General features: G+C 45.2%; 1 protein-coding gene across 2 annotated transcripts in view; it reads left to right on the forward strand.

Annotated features, from left to right (window-relative positions):
* The window catches only part of zranb3 (zinc finger, RAN-binding domain containing 3), a 107,116-nt gene that overhangs the window by 38,939 nt on the left and 49,455 nt on the right, over positions 1-18,722 (forward strand). For both annotated transcript variants that reach the window (XM_086148018.1, XM_086148017.1), the window contains exons 10-14: positions 883-1,002; positions 1,350-1,529; positions 2,183-2,353; positions 6,144-6,600; positions 15,115-15,408. In XM_086148018.1, coding sequence (XP_086004144.1) covers positions 883-1,002; positions 1,350-1,529; positions 2,183-2,353; positions 6,144-6,600; positions 15,115-15,408 — 1,222 coding nt within the window. The remainder of the gene's footprint in view (positions 1-882; positions 1,003-1,349; positions 1,530-2,182; positions 2,354-6,143; positions 6,601-15,114; positions 15,409-18,722) is intronic.

Genomic DNA, 18,722 nt, shown 5'->3' on the forward strand with positions numbered 1-18,722 from the left:
AAATTCCCTTTCTTTTATTTCTTCTGCAGTCTTTCCACCAACCCCAAAGGGAAATATGTTGTTCTGGAGCTGCCAGTGTTCATCAGCCAGGTTGCGTGTGCTCGGTCTATCCAAGCTTTTTTGCGGAAAAGCAATCAGCCGCTACAGGAAGGCCGAAACAGAGTAGAGCTTGCAGGGTGGACGATGAGAATAGTTTGTGAGGTTGTGTTCCACACAAATATAAATACATGGAAGTCAAGCAATGAAGGAGTTGATATCATGCATAGATCAAAATGCAAAATTTTTTTTTTTTTCCACTCATGTAGTAATTGCTTAATTGTTATACAAGCACAATTGTCTGTTTGACAAATGGTTACTGCCAAATGCATTCATATTGAATTCTGGCACTGATGTCAGAGCAAACAATATCTTTGGCCAAGAAGAGTCTTGAATACCCTTTTTACCAGAAATTTAGTTTCCGCATCCTCACACATGCAGATATTGGCCAACAAGTCCTCTGATGCACATAACACATGTATGTGAATGGTAACAAATGGGTTCGTCGCCATCAGTACCAAAGTGTCACATAAACATGCAGTTATTTGTAGATATAAAATTGTTTCCTGAAGGTCTCAAAGGTATCTGGAAATTGGAAGGGGGCGATTGCATGTGAGATAAACCTGGAATCCAGAAAGAAAAATGTATATCTTGCCGCAACAATTTCCATTCAACAAAGATATTTTCTCCAATTTTCCTGAGTGAAACCATAAGTGAAACTCGCAAGGCTGCAGCTGTCCATCTTCTTGACAAGCGGGAGCTGTCGCCGGCTGGTTCGATGTTTCCTAACCACCCTCTCCTCTGAACCAAACCCTCCGCTGACATTGCCTTCCGCTCTCACTGCAGGCTGGTTACATCCGCATTGACGGTAGCGTCCCATCCGCCGAGAGACTCCAGCTAGTTCACAAGTTCCAGAATGACCCAGAAATCAGAGTGGCCATCCTGAGCATCCAGGCAGCTGGTCAGGTACACACACACACACACATACATTACACAATTTATATTAAACAAGTTAGTGATAACTAAACAGAACAGTACATTTTCTAAAATAATGCTATTGTTGTGTCTCTTTATGGTGGTTTGTCCATTGCAGTTTTGTTATCTGGAAGGATAGTAAAAGAAAGTTAAGATTCTTGATACTTGATCAGTATTGAGACAGAGTGATAATTATCAGCATAATCAGCCTGGCTAAAATATCTGGCAATTTAAAACTTAATCCTTTCCAGTACAATTTGTGCTTGAGTTTCCAGTTCAAGTTGGTCCAGTTCAAGTTGAATGTTTTTTGTGTATCTGTGTGTGTGTGTGTCCTCCAGGGTTTGACCTTCACCGCTGCCAGCCACGTGGTGTTTGCCGAGCTCTACTGGAACCCCGGCCAGATCAAGCAAGCGGAGGACCGCGCCCACCGCATCGGGCAGTTGTCCTCGGTCAACGTGCACTACCTCATCGCCAAAGGCACCTTCGACACTGTCATGTGGTCGATGCTCAACAGGAAGGTACAATGAGGGTTATCTTATTAACATTGGTGGGTTATTTTATGTGTTTTTTTTTTGTTTGTTTTTTTCGATTAACAAGCCTTGTAATTAACTATGAGATGAATCATGTATGTATTGGCAGCTGCAGTTTAAAGACAATTCACCTTTTCTTCCACCTTTTGGCTTTTCCCTTCAGGGGTCGCCACAATGAATCAACCTTCTCCATCTAACCCTATTTTCTGTGTCCTTCTCTCTCACACCAAACACCTTCATATTCTCTCTCATGACGTCCATAAATCTTCTCTTTGGTCCTCCTCTAGACCTCCTGCCTGGCAGCTCCAATTTCAGCATCCATTCACAACATCTAGCATGTGCTTCAAATCCAATTCACCTAAATATTGCAATTTATTGTGTTGGTGTTCCAGGGCTGTTGCTCTGTTGAATATACTCGGAACAAGCAAACAACTAGAATAAAAAAAAAAAATGCAGAAGTGATTTGCATGTGAGAACAGGCTTTAGGGATTTACATTAATAATCGTGGCTGTTGAGATTTGTAATTAAAATGGAATTGTTCTGTCTGGCAACAATACAGTTCATTTCATAAGGAGTGGTTATGTGCATGGTAATGGAGTTAATAACCTGACAGAACTCAGCGTGTGGTCGCTGTCCTCCAGGAAACCGTGACAGGCAGCACTCTGAACGGGAGGAAAGAGTACCTGAAGGCTGAGGAGGGCGACAAGGACAGGTGGGAGTTTCTGAACTTTGCCGGCGCGTGGACCCCCGACGAGATGGTTGTGCCGCTCGAGGGCAAAGCAGATGTGAAAGACGACTTGTTCTTCACCCATGTGAGTCAGCTGGATATCAGACACATCGGGGTTGTTTCATATTGCCATTGTTTAGCGCCGACATCAAATGAGGCAGCGTGATGCACCGACTTGAGGGAAATCATTTTGCTCTGTTTTTCTGAATTAATGAGGTAATTTTCGGAGAAATATGAGAAAGGCTTTCATCTGTGGTCGGTCGAAGCAGCTAGAAAGTCCCATGGTTCCCGTGCAAAGTCAACAAACTAATAACAATGCCATCCATGTTAGTGTTAATGTCTCACTGAATCAAACCTAATGGGTTGGACATGTCTTGTCAATGAAATAACAGTCTCGAGCACAAAAAAATTTTTCAAGATCACTCATTAATTTTCAGGGGAAGAGCTCAATTTTTCTTTTTCCATAAAAGTCTTTGAGAAAATGATCTTGTTCATTTAGAAGAAACAGAGAAAAGCAGTGTTTTGTTCATTGGGAACCATGTTTTTGTACCAGGTGATGAGTCTGCTTAAGACTGGAACCTAGAAAATAAAAAAAAAATAAAAAAAAAAAAGAAAATAAAAAAGAGCAATTTAATCCAATATGAAAAAGAAAGGAAATTGATTCTAAAACAGAGACCGAGCATGTAAGTAGATGCCTTTTTTCCAGTCCATTTGCATATTATCAGTAATGATTTCAAGCTGATCCATTTGGTTGATTTAAAGACCGGTTCTTAGGATTGCGATCAGGCGGCTTGTGAATAAACGTGTGTTTAAGTTGAAAAGGGTATTCCGACGTGCCAGCTGCACAAAAAATCAATTAGCCACACCCTTTTCTTCCACGTGAACATATATTTTCCGGACTACAGATTTGCAGATTTAAGGAGTTGTATCCAGGCCAAAGACCAGATAACCTCTTAAAGCTACATTTCCATCCATCCAGCTTCTACTGTTTTATCCGGGGCGGGGTCTGCCCATTCTTCTTCGTCCAGAGTGTTCCCATGCAAGCCAAGACACATAATCCCTCTTTCGTGTTCTGGGTCTTTCCCGAGGCCTCCTCCCACAGGGACGTGTCAAGAACATCTCTCTAGGGAGGCATCCAGGAGGCATCCTGACCAAATGCCCGAGCCCCCTCATCTGGTTCTTCCGGATGGCTGAGCGTGATCACGTGATCTTCGTCTTTCGGTCACTACCCACAGCTCGTGACCGCCGTTCAGGTCAGCTCCTTCTTTTCCACCACAGGCCTTACTGCTGACACGTCATCAATCCGCCTGTTGATCTCTAGCTCCATTCTTCCCTCGCTTGTTAGCAAGATCAGGAGATACTTGAACTCTTTGGCTTTGGGCAGAATTTCATCCCTTCACTCCACTTTCTCAAGGTGAGGACCATGGCCTTGGATTTTGAGCTGCCAATTTTCATCCCAGCTGCTCCACATTCGGCTGCAAACCGCTCTCAGGACTTCGTCATCTGCAAAAAGCAGAGACCCAATCCTGGAGTCACCAAACTGGATCCCTTCGACACCCTGGTCATGAAGAGAATCAATGTCGAAGAAGAGCCCTGGCGGAATCTAACCATCAGAAACGAATTTGACTTACAACCGCCAATGCGGACCAGGCCCTGGCATACTTCATACAGGGACCAAATGGCCCATATAATAGGATCCAGTTTCCCATACGTCTGTCGCACTCCCCTCAGAACATGGTCAAATGCCTTTTCCAAGTCCATGAAGCACATGGGCAAACTCCCACGCACCTTCAAGGACAATGTTGAGGTTGCAGAGCTGCTCCAATGTCCCGTGACCAGGACAAAAACCTCCTCCTGGATCTGAAGTACAACTGTCCTATGGACCCTCCTCTTTAGGGCCCCTGAGTAGAGCTGACCAGGGAGGCCAAGGAGTGCGATCCCCCAGTGCGTCCTGTATTCGCTCTTTTACAAGATGGTGGCCTCTACCCTGGTTATTCAGTATCCGAACAATGTTGCAAGGTCAACACCAATACATACAGAGCCTGAAGGACTTTAAGATGGCTCTCATCTACGGCAAGACCCATGCCACCAAGAATATTTTTAACCCCCTCAGAAACTTCCGTCTGACATTGGGTAGCCCAACCCCGGGTCCCCAAACTCTGCTCCCTCTTTGGAAGGCGCATCGGTGGGATTGAGGAGGTCTTCATAGTATTCCTTCGGCCGAACCGCAACATCTGGAGTGGAGGCCAGCAGCACCCCGTCCCCGCAATACATAGTGTTGACACTTTCGCTCTGCAACACAAATCAGACTTGTCAAGCTGATTCTTATTGGCATAACTTGCATGGAGTTACCCAACCGGTAATAAAGGTTCAAACTCCACACATCAACACGCAGCTCTGTGGTTGTTGTAGAGGTGAGGAAATCTCTCCATACTGAGCTTTTTCTGACAACATCTAAACACACATTTCACTTATTTACACCTCTCTGTCTGAATAGGTGATTATTTTGTGCTCTCTGTTCAGTCACACCAAGGCTAAATGCAGCCGACTTCCTTGAGGTGCCAGCGACTCAAGGGAGAAATTTGCCTGAGGTTTTCTACCAACTTCCCACTGACGATGTCACTCAGACAGAAAACATATTTTTTTATCAACATTTAGAGATTCAGTAAACAGCACTATTGACAACCTAACACTCCTCGTGAGAGAATTCCTGATACGGGTTTTTTTTTTTTTTTTATGTCATCTTTGTGATTCAAATGCAACAGAAAAAGAACTAATTCAAGTAATTTATGGGAAATAGTTTACCGAAGTTTGATTTCTCTTTATCCCTCAATTTTTTCAATTAGCTGACTAATTTTCCAATGTAGTTAATTGATTCTTAGACTTGGTGACAGGTCATGCCTGTTTTCGTTTGAGTCGAGGCAAAGATGACGATTTCACCATGTTAGCCACATGTCACGACTCCCCAACGGTGTTTTTGTCGAGCATACTGCGCAACACTGTCCCCCCAAAACTTCCCGTGGTACTGCCACGAGAATGGAAAGAACAACGTAGGAAATTAATACGGATGACAGAGAGAAGGCCCCTCCCCATGAACCTTTAAGATATCATTTCAAAGAAAAGTGTGTCAGCTAAAAAACCTTTTAATTTGACAGGAAAGCTAAGACTGCCATTGTGAGAAAAAAAAAAAGAAATTGAAGTCATGGACCTGAAGCATCGTGATGAATGTTGCTAAAGCAACTGAGAAAGCACAGACCGAGGGAGAAGAAATGATCTAGTTGTCACGATTTATCGTGGATTACAGGCAATCTTTGTGATCCATTTTGGACAGCCAGTCGTGTGTGTGTGTGTGCGTTCGTGCGTGTGTGTGTGTGTGTAGCGGAGTGTTCTGAAAATCGTGTTACGGTCAGACTTTTTACAAGAATCCCAAAAGCCGTGTCTGCGACCAGGTGACTGGAAGCATTCATCATTTGTCATCAGGTGGTTTATTGCATCTTTATGTGGCACCGAGGTGCAACTTTGCATCGGATTGAGAGCGATTAAAGGTTAAAATTACTGTCCTGTGACAATAAGGAGATTTGTGTCTGATGCTATTAGAGCTTAACGGAAAAAAAAAAGGAAGGATGTGCCTCTACATCTGGAGAATATTTTGAAGGCCAAGGCTTCTCTGCAGAAAAACAAGGTTTCATTTATAATGATATATTGTGACGTGTTTTGTCTCCATCTAGAAAATTGCTGCTGTTGCAATTTGGATATCGCAATTGGCCATTTGTGCTTCACATGTATTTCACTTTACCGGTCGATTAAATTGTAACTCTGCTGTGAAGGCAAACGATAAACGGCACCTTTCTCTTTTTCTTTGTATTTACCTTTAGTTTGAGAAGGAGAAGCAGCACGATATCCGTAGCTTCTTCTCCCCCGGTGGAGGCAAGGAAAAGAAGAGGAAGCGAACTGAGAATGAAGAAAAATCTCCCAGCACCTCCTCGGGGAGGAGGGCCTCGCCGGTCTGTGGAGAAACTCACTCTGATAACAAAGAAGAAAACAAAGGCGCCGGTGTCTCCGCTGGGCAAGACCAGGACTTCTCCCCGTTGGTGAAACGGCTCCGGGTGCCGCAGGCAACCCCGAGCCCAAGGTCGAAGTCCAGGGGGAGGCGGAGGTCATCTGCAGCGTTGGCGGTGAACCCTCCAATGGGCCCGATGTCCCCTCGGAGGCCGTCAGAGCGGGACCCCCGCCACGAGCCGTGGGTCTGCCTGGCCTGCACCTACTCCAACAGCAACCTACTGCCTTACTGCGAGATGTGTGAGAGCCCCCGATCTGCAGGCGTGGCATCAGGTAGGAATGACACATATAAATCTATCCTGTAATAACGCCTTATAATTTGCTAAAATGAAACACGATTCTTTTTCATCATGTGCCATAACTTCCTCTTATCATGTAATAAATTGCTTGCATGCATTGTTGAAAAAAAATCCTTCACTTGTAGTAAATGAAAAACATGTAACTTCCTCTTGTTATTATAAAGTAGATCTCATTGGCAATTTACAGGGGGGCAAAAAAGAATTTGGTCAGCCACCAATTGTGCAAGTTTTCCCACTTAAAAAGATGATAGAGGCCTGTAATTTTCATCACAGGTACACTTCAAATATGAGAGACAGCATGCGAAAAAAAAAAAAAAAATCAGAAAGTCACATTTTTAAATAATTCATTTTCAAATTATGGTGGAAAATAAGTATTTGGTCAAGAACAAAAGCTTATCTCAATTCTTTGTTGTATGTCCTTTTTTGGCAATTTTTGAGGCAGGAGTCAGCTTTTGCAATAGTCTTGTTTTTGTGCTCATTACATATCACAGGCGTTAATGAATGATTAAAAAAGGAAAATACTTGAATTCATTCTGTAAAATTATTGTTGTAAAAGTTTATTGCAAAATACCTTTCTGCTTTTCTTATGTGCCCTGGAAATATTTTGGTAATACATAAACAATGGACTGCACTCCCCCTCCGTGACCTGCCATCTTACCGCGGTGGAGGGGTTTACACATCCCAGTGATCCTGCAAGCCATGTTGTCGGAGGCTTTATAAAGCCCTGTTTGTGGCTATGGACCCAACAGCAGTCCAGTTTACCAACCATTCTTTGGGTCCCTAGAGGGGCTGCTAAGAGCTCTCCTACCGGGGACTCCCTCGTTCTACTGGGACACTTGTTCGCAACTACAGTGCGGCTTGGAGGAGCGTGATTGGGAGGTGGAATCTAGAACATTGGACCACTCTATACCCTTGGCAGGGTTCTCTAGGGGGCATGGGAGTTTGCCTAACCAGTCTACATGTATTTTGTGGATCTGGGGAAGGCATGGAACCATGTCCTGCGGGCAATGCTCCGGAAGTATGGGGTATGATCGGTGTCAGAGCTTGGTCTGCATTGCCAGTTATAAGTCGGACCCGCTTCTGGTGAGAGTTAGACTCCGCCACAGCTGCCCTGTCGCCAATTCTTTTCATAACTTTTATGAACAGAATATCTAAGCACGGTGTCGAGGGGATCTGGTTTGGTGGCGGCAGGATTGAGTCTCTGCTTTTTGCAGATGATGTGGTTCTGTTGGCTTCATCAGGCGATGATCTCCAGCTCTCACTGGCACAGTTCGCAGCGGTCGGGATGAGAATCAGCACCTCCGGGAGTATGGGGAACTCATAGAGTTCATAACTCCAAGACCATGGTGCTCAACCAGAAACGGTTGGAATGCCCACTCCGGTTTGGGGAAGAAGTTCTGCCCCAAGTGGAGGAGCTCAAGTATCTCGGGGTCTTGTTCACAAGTGAAGGGGAGGATTGAGCTGGACATTGACAGGCGGATTGGTGCGGCATCTGCAGCGACGCGGACTCCGTACCTGTCTGTCGTGGTGAAGAGGGAGCTGAGCCAAAAGGCGAAGGGAGGAGCTCGGAAAGAGCTGCTGCTCCTCCCCGTAGAGAGACGTCAGATGAGGTGGCTCGGGCATCTGGTCAGGATGCCTCCTGGACGCCTCCCAGGGGAGGTATTCCGGGTATGTCCATCTGGGAGGAGACCACGGGGAAGACCCAGGACACGCTTGAGAGACTACGTCTCCAGGGTGGCCCAAGAACGCCTTGGGGTCCCCCCAGAGGAGCTGTACCATGTGGCATGTGGCTGCTCCTCCTGCCGCCCCTGTGACCTGACTCTGAATAACCGGGGTAAGATAGAGGGATGGATAGACCAGACTCCCCTAAGAAAAGGATAATGCCCCTTCGGCTGTGGTCCAGCGTGAAGCGTCCCGTAATGCCACCGCCGCCCATTCACCACTTCACCACTTTATTTTCCTCCCTGTCAATATCAGTCGCAGCAGTCTGTTCACATAATACTTTTGAACAGCATTACTGATTTTGCCAGATGGAGATGCACGATAGCAAAGGTGGAGGCAGGCTCGCCAGTCTGAAATAGCTCCGCTCCCCCCCCACCCCACACCCCCACACCGCCCGATGACAAGGACACAGTATAATTCTCACCTGTCAAGCAGGAAAAGAGAACAGGCGTCTTCTGCTGCCGAAACGTCTCGCACAAAGTTTCGGAAAAGTTGGTGGCGCGCCGCTGATATCTTTGACAGCCTGTGATTGTGCCTCGAAAAAGAGAGGGGAGGGAAATCATAATGACCTGGCAAGCTGCAGGTCCGTGCTCTTTAAATGTCTGAGATACATCAGACCTGCGCAGAGAAAAAAAAAACAAACATAAACTTTGATGTTGCAGTGTGACTTCAATCATTTTCACCCATGCAGCGTTTGCTGACGAAAGTTTGTATTAGTGCATAAATTCAGATTCCGCGCACACTCATAAAGCACCTACCACCCATCTCGAGTCACGGCTATGGCATCCCTTCATTGAGGGTTGGCGGTTCCATCCCTGCTCCTCTTGTCTCCTGAAGTTTCCTTCAGCGAGACACTGAGCCTGACGGTCCGATTACCGTTCTGCTTGGCAGCTCTGAAACCATAAGGTGTGAAAGCGCTGTACCATTTGCATGTCACACGTGTACACAGTATGTCAAAGTAATAATTATAGACGCCAGGGTCAAGAATTAATCGAAACCGAAATTGGCAATTGAAGGGGATAAAGATGTCACATTTACACGTTCTATAGACATACAACCATTCATCCTGTCATTCACATTAGAGACATACAATCAATTACCTTTTCATTCACATGTCGTATCCAGACATACAACCGCTTGCCCTCTTATTAATTCGTATAGAGACAAACAACCATTCAGTCCCTTAGTCGTACAACAAGGAGATATGCAACCGTTCACCCTCTCATCCCACATGCGGCCATTCACCCTGTCATTCACATGCCATATAGACACAACCATTCACGCCGTCATTCCATGTAAACAAGAGCGTATAACCATTCACTCTCATTTACAGGTCATAGAGACATACAACCATTCACCCTCTCATTCATACGCCGTATAGCGACATGCAACCACTCTCTCTCATTCAAAAGATGAAGGCTCTCCATTGAACCTCATGCTTGTTTTAGACTGTGGGAGGATCTGAATTTGATTTTGAATTGACTTTTTTTTCATGATTTTAATAGTTATTTTAAGGGAATAAATATATTTGTGTTGCACACCTGGAGACCACTTTTTAACATTTAAGTCTTTATCTTCGCAACACTCTCGTGAGAAAGGTAGAGAGAGTCTCTATTTTCCCGGGTTCATCCGGCATTAATGGCTCTCGAGTCCGGCTGTTTATATATAGGATCTATATTTAATTCAAGTAAATGTTGGCTTTGCTGGAGGTTTGTTTGCAGCTCGGCCCAGCGGAAGTCATGATTGCGCACTTAAAAACACACTCTGTTCCAACAGCCAGCAACCTCAGCCTTTGAGCAGCACAAAAACACACACCCACACTCCCGCCAACACTCTTTTTCCTTTTTTTTTTTTCCCTCAACAAATATTCACCCTTCTTTCATGCTCAGATGCAGCAGATGCTTGATAACTATGCAGCAGTCACACTCTTCTTTGTCACAGGCACCACTCTGCATTCACAGCAGCAGGCTGTGTCAGCTTGCCAGACTGGGAGTTTAACAACCTGCTAAATTTGTAAATGACAGACTGTGCAGGGAAAAAAAAAAATTAACAACTGTATTTATGAAGATGCTGCTCAAGTTCACACTGAGTTCCTCGCCTTGTGGAAATATAAGAAGGTGACTAGGCCGGAGCCTATAGTGTGACACCAGAAATCCTCATCCCTGTTGCTGCAACTTTTCCTCACAAAGACTTTCAAAAAATGCTATTACGCCGCCACGAGATGTGCCACCGGTTTTTGGAGAGAATCACAGAAAAAACATCCCTTAATACGCAAAGAGTGGGATCACAGAGGGCTTCCGCTCTGTGGATTGGAGCAAAAAAAAAATAATAATAAAGTGGCTGCAAAAAGACTAACCTAGCACAGACCCCCTGCAGGTGCAGGGGGTCTATGCTAGGTTTGACCTTTTGTACCCGAATCAAATGATCCAGAATGAAATGCATGACTGGATGAGAGACGGGAGCATTTTCATGCTTCAGAGGGAAACTATTGGAGGTTAGAAGCAGCCGGACTGGCACTGCAGTTACAGATGGGTGACAGATGACGAGGAAATTCTGAGAAAGCGAAGTGGCCAAACAACATGTATCACAGTGCCATTTTATCCTGCACATTATGACTCGTTGCGATATTCTTTGGAGTTCGCTACAGGGTGGTTCATCGTAGATCTGACTTCGGGAACTTCTGACCTCCTGTCTTTTGCATGGTTGCACAGTAGAAGTAAATACTCCGTTTGCAGGGCGGGCCCTCAATTCACTGCTACAAAAGCTGCAATCATTGACTGTGACACAAATGCTCTGTGCTCGGTCTCCTGGGCTGTGCACATAAAATACCTGTTTGACTTCATACGCACATATCATTTGAATTCAAATTAGCACAGAATTATTGAAATCTAGCTTAGCACTATTGTGGGTAAGCTGGGAAAGCTAGTGTGCTGGTATTTGTTACATCCCTTGTGCCTATTGTGTCGAGTCTACAGGCTGAGCACAAATAAGAGGAGATAGACTAGAATTTTTGGTGGCGCATTGGTTAGCGCTTCCAACTCGCAGCTTGAAGGTCCCTAGTTGGATTCCCACAGGGGCGCCTTTCTGAGTTCCTCCCACAGTGCAAAAAACAATGGAGACCCCAAATTGCGCAGAGGTGTGAATGAGAGAGTGAATGGTTATATGTCTCTGTGGTAAACTTCTGGTGAACTCTTACCCAGTGACAGCTGGGGAATGAATGAATGAATGAATAAAATTCTGTTTGGTCTCTTTCTTCCTTCAGACCTCACGGCTGTGAAACTTTTTCCTTGCATCATCTTCGCATCCACAGTATCCGTCCTATTTCTCGCCTGGAAGGGTAAACTTACCAGATTCCAGATGTTAAACAGCAGCCCTCCCCTCCTCCCCTTGTCATTAATTGGATGAAATTGAATCATTGCTGTGCTATATTGTCGCTAGTGGAGAATTGTTTTTAATTAAACTGTCAGGGATTATTACCTCACGCAGGAGAGACTTAGTTCAGTGTTTTCGGCGGCTTCATCTAAACTCTGCTGCAGTCTATGCAGCGGCGGCGACAAACATGTTGACTGCTCATAATTACTCGCTCCTCACTGTACACCACGCTTCACGCCGGCTTTGCCATTCCACGCTGCTTCTTTGAATGGTTCACACTTCCTGTATACCTTTATAAGCATCGCTGGATCTGCCGCTTTCTTGTGAAAAGTTTAGTTTCACCGTGTCTTCGCGGAAAGCTTATAGTTGGCCTGATGCGGTCAGGGTGAAACGCCCAGCAAACACAGGTGTGCCGGGAAAAATAAATTGCGGGATGTTTAAGAAGGGCAAAGGTGTAGGTGTTGTCTTTTTATGAACTTTAACCCGGTTACTTTACTTTTTATATTTGGGCGGGTGATTTCCAGATGAGCCGGGTCGTGTGTGCACGCAGTGTGTAGGCAGTACCGTGCAAGCCTTTCTGCTCAAGCACTTCCAGGTGGAATTAGCAGTGCTGAGCTCCTGCGCTTGAAGCCTGTTCAGGTGCTCGTAGGTACACTTCATTCCCGCTGCTCCCTCACAACCAGACCGGTAATTTGTCTCTCAGCGCTGACCCCCCGACACGAACGCGGGAAGGAAGCAATTTCTCTCATCTCTCGGCTGTCTGACCCGCTCGACTGGCTCTCTCGCCAGGGCCGGTTTTTATCTTGCTCTGGCATCGATGCCCAGGGATATCTTTATATTCCGGATAGTGGACTTTCCCTCTCTTTGACACTTGTTTTTCCCAGTGTTCTGTTCACCGCCGACCACGGGATTCAAACATTTCCCGGGCTTTGGCCCCCAAAGTGGATTTTTTTTTTTTCAAAAGAACATCAGGTACTGAATAGGATCACATGCTTTTTAGACTCAATTTCGAAGTGTTATCAACCCACTACGGATATAATGGGGCCCTCGATTGAGGGGGATACAAGGGGGTTGACTGGTAAAGTCAAGTTAGGGCCCCATAGGATTTCCCAGTTAACATCTCTCTCGGTGGGGACAGCTTAACACAAATTGAGCCGTCTCTCCACGGTCTCGCTCGGCTTGTTAGTGAAGGGGGGGCAATGGTGGGGCCAGGAGCCCGGAGACTCAGATGACATTTGAGGAAACCGGCTAGAGGCTGGCCTTTTTGAAGAAACAAGCCACCGAGAGGCAGGATCACTAATTAGCTCGCCGCGTCCCGGAGTCTCACAACTTACTGTCTTGTTAAATTTCACACCTCAAGTTCAACAAATAACGTGAAAGGGTTTTATTTAAATTGAACTTTGGGAAAGTGAGGAGAGGAAAGTGGGTGTGTGTCTGAAGAAGTTCTTTGCGTGTTCAGAGCGCCTGGAAGTGACATTTGCATTTACACAGAAGTGCTCTTGTCTTGAGTAGCTAATCTGTCACCGCTATATAAACATCAGCACTTTCAAACGCTTGGTTTATCAGTGGCAGTGTCTTGGAACGTGACTTGAAGATACAGTTCAGGGTAATGTTAAGGCTGTGAATGGCTTTCGCATAATCCCTGCATCCATTAACATTTTTCCGACTTGGATTCCTTCCCGACTTTTTTTTTTTCTTTTTATCCCCTCGTCTTAAAAATTACGACCAATTGGATGCAGGAAAATCATTGAGGCTGCTGAAAAAGTGAAACTCGAGAGCGCAGGTTTGATAGCTGGTCGAAGAGCCAGGGATTTGTTTTGAGGCTTCGAAGCAACAGAATTCCCTTGTTTGCAGTCGATATGCTAAATCCCGTCGGAGTTTGACTACATGTTATGCTAAGGGATCATCAATGTTCATTGGTAAATATGCATATATATATGAATATAGCCTTCTGTCCATCTTCTGCTTTTGCTTGCTGCATGATTCTGTCTGTTCTTGGGGAGCTTACAGATGCATAGCCAAACGCAGCAAATGGAGCAGTACCATCGGGAAGTCTGTGGGGGTGGGAGTTTGCTCAAGTGCATCCAGCGAAAAAGAACAGAAAAATGGTCAAGTAGTCTCAACTTAATGAGCACTTTCACTCCTCACAGTTTCAATTTCAAAGTCTTTACACGAGATAGCGTTCATCCATTTATACGCACACATTCAAGGCGCGAACCAGGCGATCTGGAGCTACTTGGGGTTAATTGTCTCGCCCAAGGACACTTCAGCGTGTAGATAGGAAGAGCCGGAAATCGGACCGCCAACTTTATCTGATCGGTTGGACGTGGACGCTCTACCGAATGACCCACCCGATAACACGCGACGTCGGTAGAACCAGGTAGAAGAATTCTCCATCCACAGGCCGACATGTTTTTAACGTCCACACAGACTGCCGCCATCTACTTCACTGCTTCTTTCTTAGTATTACGTCGTGCAATAACACCAGCCCCTCCGCTGTCGCCATCTTTGTCATCGTCTGAAATGGAACAATGACGTGAACGCTGCACTGCTCCCTAGTGGATGCATGGCTGAACAGCAATGGAGGCGTAAAGCACGCGTGGGAAGCACTTGGGCAGCGACGTTTGACGAATGAGTTCCTCACCGTAAAAAAGCTTTATTCCTTTTTGGTGACGGAGATTTACCCGAAATTTTCCAGACAGCTGAGCTCAAGCCCGGATTGAGACTGTTTTGTGGCCTTTCAGATGTAAAAAGCGAAACCGTCTCCCCGATCCCTGAAGAAATATGAAACGGAATCATCAGTTTTTTGTGGGGTGATTGGAAGATTTTCAGTGAATCTTTCTAATCTATTGATGTCACAGTTTTTCCCCCATGTAACCACTAAAAACGTTGAGTCATTTGTATCACGGTGTCGTCGTCCCCCCGGGTTGCCATATGTGAATAATACTGCCTAGGTAATGCTGAGGTTAGTGTGAGACACTTTTTAAAAGATGCAATATCAATGTAACACATGATACCGTATATTTTACGGTATATATTTTATGTATATTTGCACTGTACTACTGTGAGAATTTACACCCTCTTTAAAAAATAGTTTACATGTTCTCCTACAGCCCTGCCTGTGTCTCTCCATTTTACATCATGTCCTCTAAAATAGTCAGCGAGGGACTTATGGTAGCTAATAATGTCACTAATGAGCCATATTGAGTTTTACTTTCATGTCGGCAGTCATTTTGTCGCACGATCGCTCTCTTGAAATGATGAATATCTCGCCAGAGAATGAAACTCTTCAAAGTCTGATGTGACTGTGCAACTTATCCAAAAAAGAGAAGTGATCTTCATCTCATCCCTCTTTTTTTTTTTTTTTTTCTTCTTCTTCTCAATCCTGGCTCAGCGCCACTCAGGCATCAGCCGCCGCCGTGCTCGGTCCTGTCCAGCTCCGACAGCGAGCCGGAGCCCAGCCGAGGAGAAGTCCGGTCCTGCGAAGATGAACGATGCAAGTCGGGAAAGGAAGAGGAGGAGGAGGAGGATCGGCCACCAGACAAACAGGAGCTGGTAGAAGGCCGAGAGGAGGAAGAGAAGGAGGAGAAGGAGGACAAACGGTGGCTCAAAGGCAAACAATCAGCTGGAGAGGGTGGTGGCGACGTCGCCGGCGGTGGCAGCTGCCTCCTCCCTGACCACACACCGGGTAATCCCACCTGCAATCTTCTCCTTTTCATATCTAGGGAAATTGGCTGCTGCTGCATTGTCACCTGCCCGTATAATGCTGTTTAATATCATCACTTCAAACCAATAAGGGATGATATCTCATTCCATATGGGGCTGGGTATTATTATTCCTACTATTATTAGTATCTAGATGGAAATATCGCCGATTCCTGTGATGGGGAGCAGCAGAAGATAGCGAGTGAGAGCACACTGATCCCCAGGGGGAGGTTTGTTGAAAAAAGCGACCTGTTCACGGGGGGCCCGGAAAAGCAAAGTTAAACGGTTCGCTCTAATCGTAGCTGATGAGTCTCCGATTGGCTGTTTTTTAATAAAGTGGACGGAGGTCTAATCACATAAGATGACCATCAACGGGTCCCTTTTCCCCGAGGCAGGCCGTCCAGTCCGCTTGTGTACGAACATGCCCGCTCGTCTCCGAGGGGATGCGAGGAAACAAATTCCCAATTACGCAGAGTCTAATATTGCAAATTAAGACCTCTGTGTTCAAGAGCTCGTGTCTCCAAAGGATACGCAAAGCAATAAATTGCGCTAATTACAAAGAACTAATTACACCGTGTGCAATATGAAGAGCTCTTAAAAAAAAAAACGCCTGTCTGGCAGTGTCTAAGAAAAGCACGCAACATGGGTGTTGCCTCCGGAAGACATTTTGGGCGACTACTGGAGGATGTGACAGAGGCGGGAGCAGATCGGGGTGGTCGTGTTGTCCCGATGCCCCAGGAAGGAATATACCTTGCAAGCCATTTAGGTTTTAACAAGAAAACCATCAACCCCTATTACCCTATAACATAAGATCAATGCATGTAACAACTTGACCCATTTTTTATTTCCACACACTCATACAGACAGACACACACACACACACACACACTCACACACACACAGTTTGACATCTATTAGTGCCCAGAGATTGCCGAGCAGTTAATTTCCCAGCAATGGAGCTACCTGTGCCCCCAAACGGTCTGGGATTGGATTTGACTGAGGCGTTCTTCCCCCGCCGAGTCTTTTGAACTCTGCATGCCCCTCCCGACCCCCCGGACCTCCCTCCCGCCGATTTCACATTCAATCTCCCGCAGAAAATACTGAGCAAAGAAAAAAAAAAAAAAAAAAAAGCCTGAAAAACACGTCTATTTAGACCAACTGCGGGGCAGAGGAAAAGGTTTCAGTGTTCAGCAGAAGTGGCAGCACTGAGGATACAAAACTGGATGTCCGCTTTCCCCCGGAGTCCCTAAAGACCTGAGCTATTCTGTTTACCATGGGTGGGAACCACCCGAGGCTTCATATATGTATTCATTTGTTTATATATTGCCGTCTTTATTCATTTATCGCAGTTAAAGGCTATGAATTGTTTTCCCGAAGGGGGAACCTGGTCATCATTTGTCAAATTACAAACCATTCAGGTTGTGAAGCAGACAGACGTTTTCTCACTGGTGTTTGTATCATTTCCAGCTTTTGCCTCTGTGCTAATGGTAAATGATGATATGTAGCGGATGAAGGGGATCCTGACAACCAGTTGCAACCTCATGAAGGGGCTCCTGATTATTATGCTAGATATAAGGAGATATATATAACCAAGGAGGAGATTTGTGGATGGAGGGATTTTTTTTAATTTCTTTTTTACTTTTACCACTTTGTCAAGCACTGAGTATACCCCATAAATAAAATGTATTAGTATTATAAGTCGAGGACTTCTTGTATATGTGTGTGTGTGTATATATATATACATATATATAGACATACACATGTAGCTGAAATATCTATCTGTCTTTCTGTCCCTCAGTCTACTTCCTCTTTCTGAATATTCTTCCTCTTACATATCTAACAGCACGAGTTTAATATGACACACAGCATTTATCCAGTGTAAGTGACCTCTGGGGTTTAGTAGCAGAGCCCACCGACTCTCCCCCTCCCCGTTCGTGGTTTTTCCGAGGCAAACCGCGGTGCCGTCCGGACGCTCCCCTGCTCTTGATTGCTCTGAGATTACTTTCCTCAGCACGCAGACAGGCAATCACTCCTCCTCCACCTCTCTGTCTTTTCCTTCTGCTGTCTGCTGCTCCGTCCATCTGTGCGTCTCAACGTTTCAAACATGGAGTCGCGTTATCAAGATGTTACTTTTTTTTTTTCTCGCGGCGAAAGATACACCAAACATCTTCATACTTGAAGTGCACAAGCGGTTAAAACATTTTTTTTTTTCCCTCTACCTTTTTGTTTTGATCCTCCAGAAGATAAGATGACTCAGTCCAATTAGGCGTTGTTTTCTTTCTCTCACAGCAAAATAACAGATAAATCCCCCGGGGCGATTTGAAGGCACTGTTCATACTGTGTAAGTGACAGTCTAATAAGACGGCTTTGTAAGATGAATTGCCCCCATCGTATAAATGGCCCACTTAATGCAGCTGGCGCGTTCCACCACTGCGAACATGGGAAGAGTTGGGGGGGGGACGAAAAAAAACAAAAACCCTGCTTACCACAAATATAGGCTGAACATTGCAGAAGTGCTAGGTTTCATTACAGATGTGGGAGGATAGATAGATGGGATTTAGTCAAACGCTTGTGTCCTCACAATATATTCCTTCCTAGTTTGTGCTGCACAAAAACCAAAACAAAAAGTGCTTTTTGTCTGGTTGTCTTGATATTCTCAGACATTAAGTGCCCCATTCCAGCAGAGACCAGGGGTGAGATCAGCACGGCGTGCACCACACCTAGGACAATTGCGCCTTCGAGAAAGCGGCAAACATAAAAATGAAAGATTCGGACGGTCTGCAGTATAGGTCAAGGAGGGGAGATAACTCACAATGAGCTCATGTTCAAAAAAAAGAATTCAAAAAGCCAAATGAATTGCCAACTTTTTGACTCCACCATATAGTTTAAAGGAAAAAAACAAACCTTGATTAACAGGGTAACAGAGTGAAAATGATTCAGTAGTGAATAATTGACTGAAGAATTACAACTTTCTGTCAAGCAAATACCTAAAGCACTTCAAATCATTCATAAATTCACTTATTCACCATCTCTACCTGTGCACACAGGGTTGCAAGGAGGTTAAAACCTTTTCCAGCTGTCATTGTCACCAGGGGCCGCACTACCACAGGGCCACATTTGGAGACGTAAACCATTGACTCTCTCAGTCACATGTCCTATAGAAAAACGCAACCAGTCACTCTCATTCGCATCTGGGTAACTTATGATCTCCAATGAACTTACTGCATGTAGTATGTGGCTCCTCTGAGCTTGAAATCGTCATCATCATTAATTCATCTCATTCCGCCGCTTGTAAATG

This window comes from Fistularia commersonii, chromosome 6 (assembly GCF_037954325.1).
Source record: "Fistularia commersonii isolate RoL2024-O1a breed Wild chromosome 6, RoL_Fcom_v1.0, whole genome shotgun sequence".
In the NCBI taxonomy this organism is placed as follows: Eukaryota; Metazoa; Chordata; class Actinopteri; order Syngnathiformes; family Fistulariidae; genus Fistularia; species Fistularia commersonii.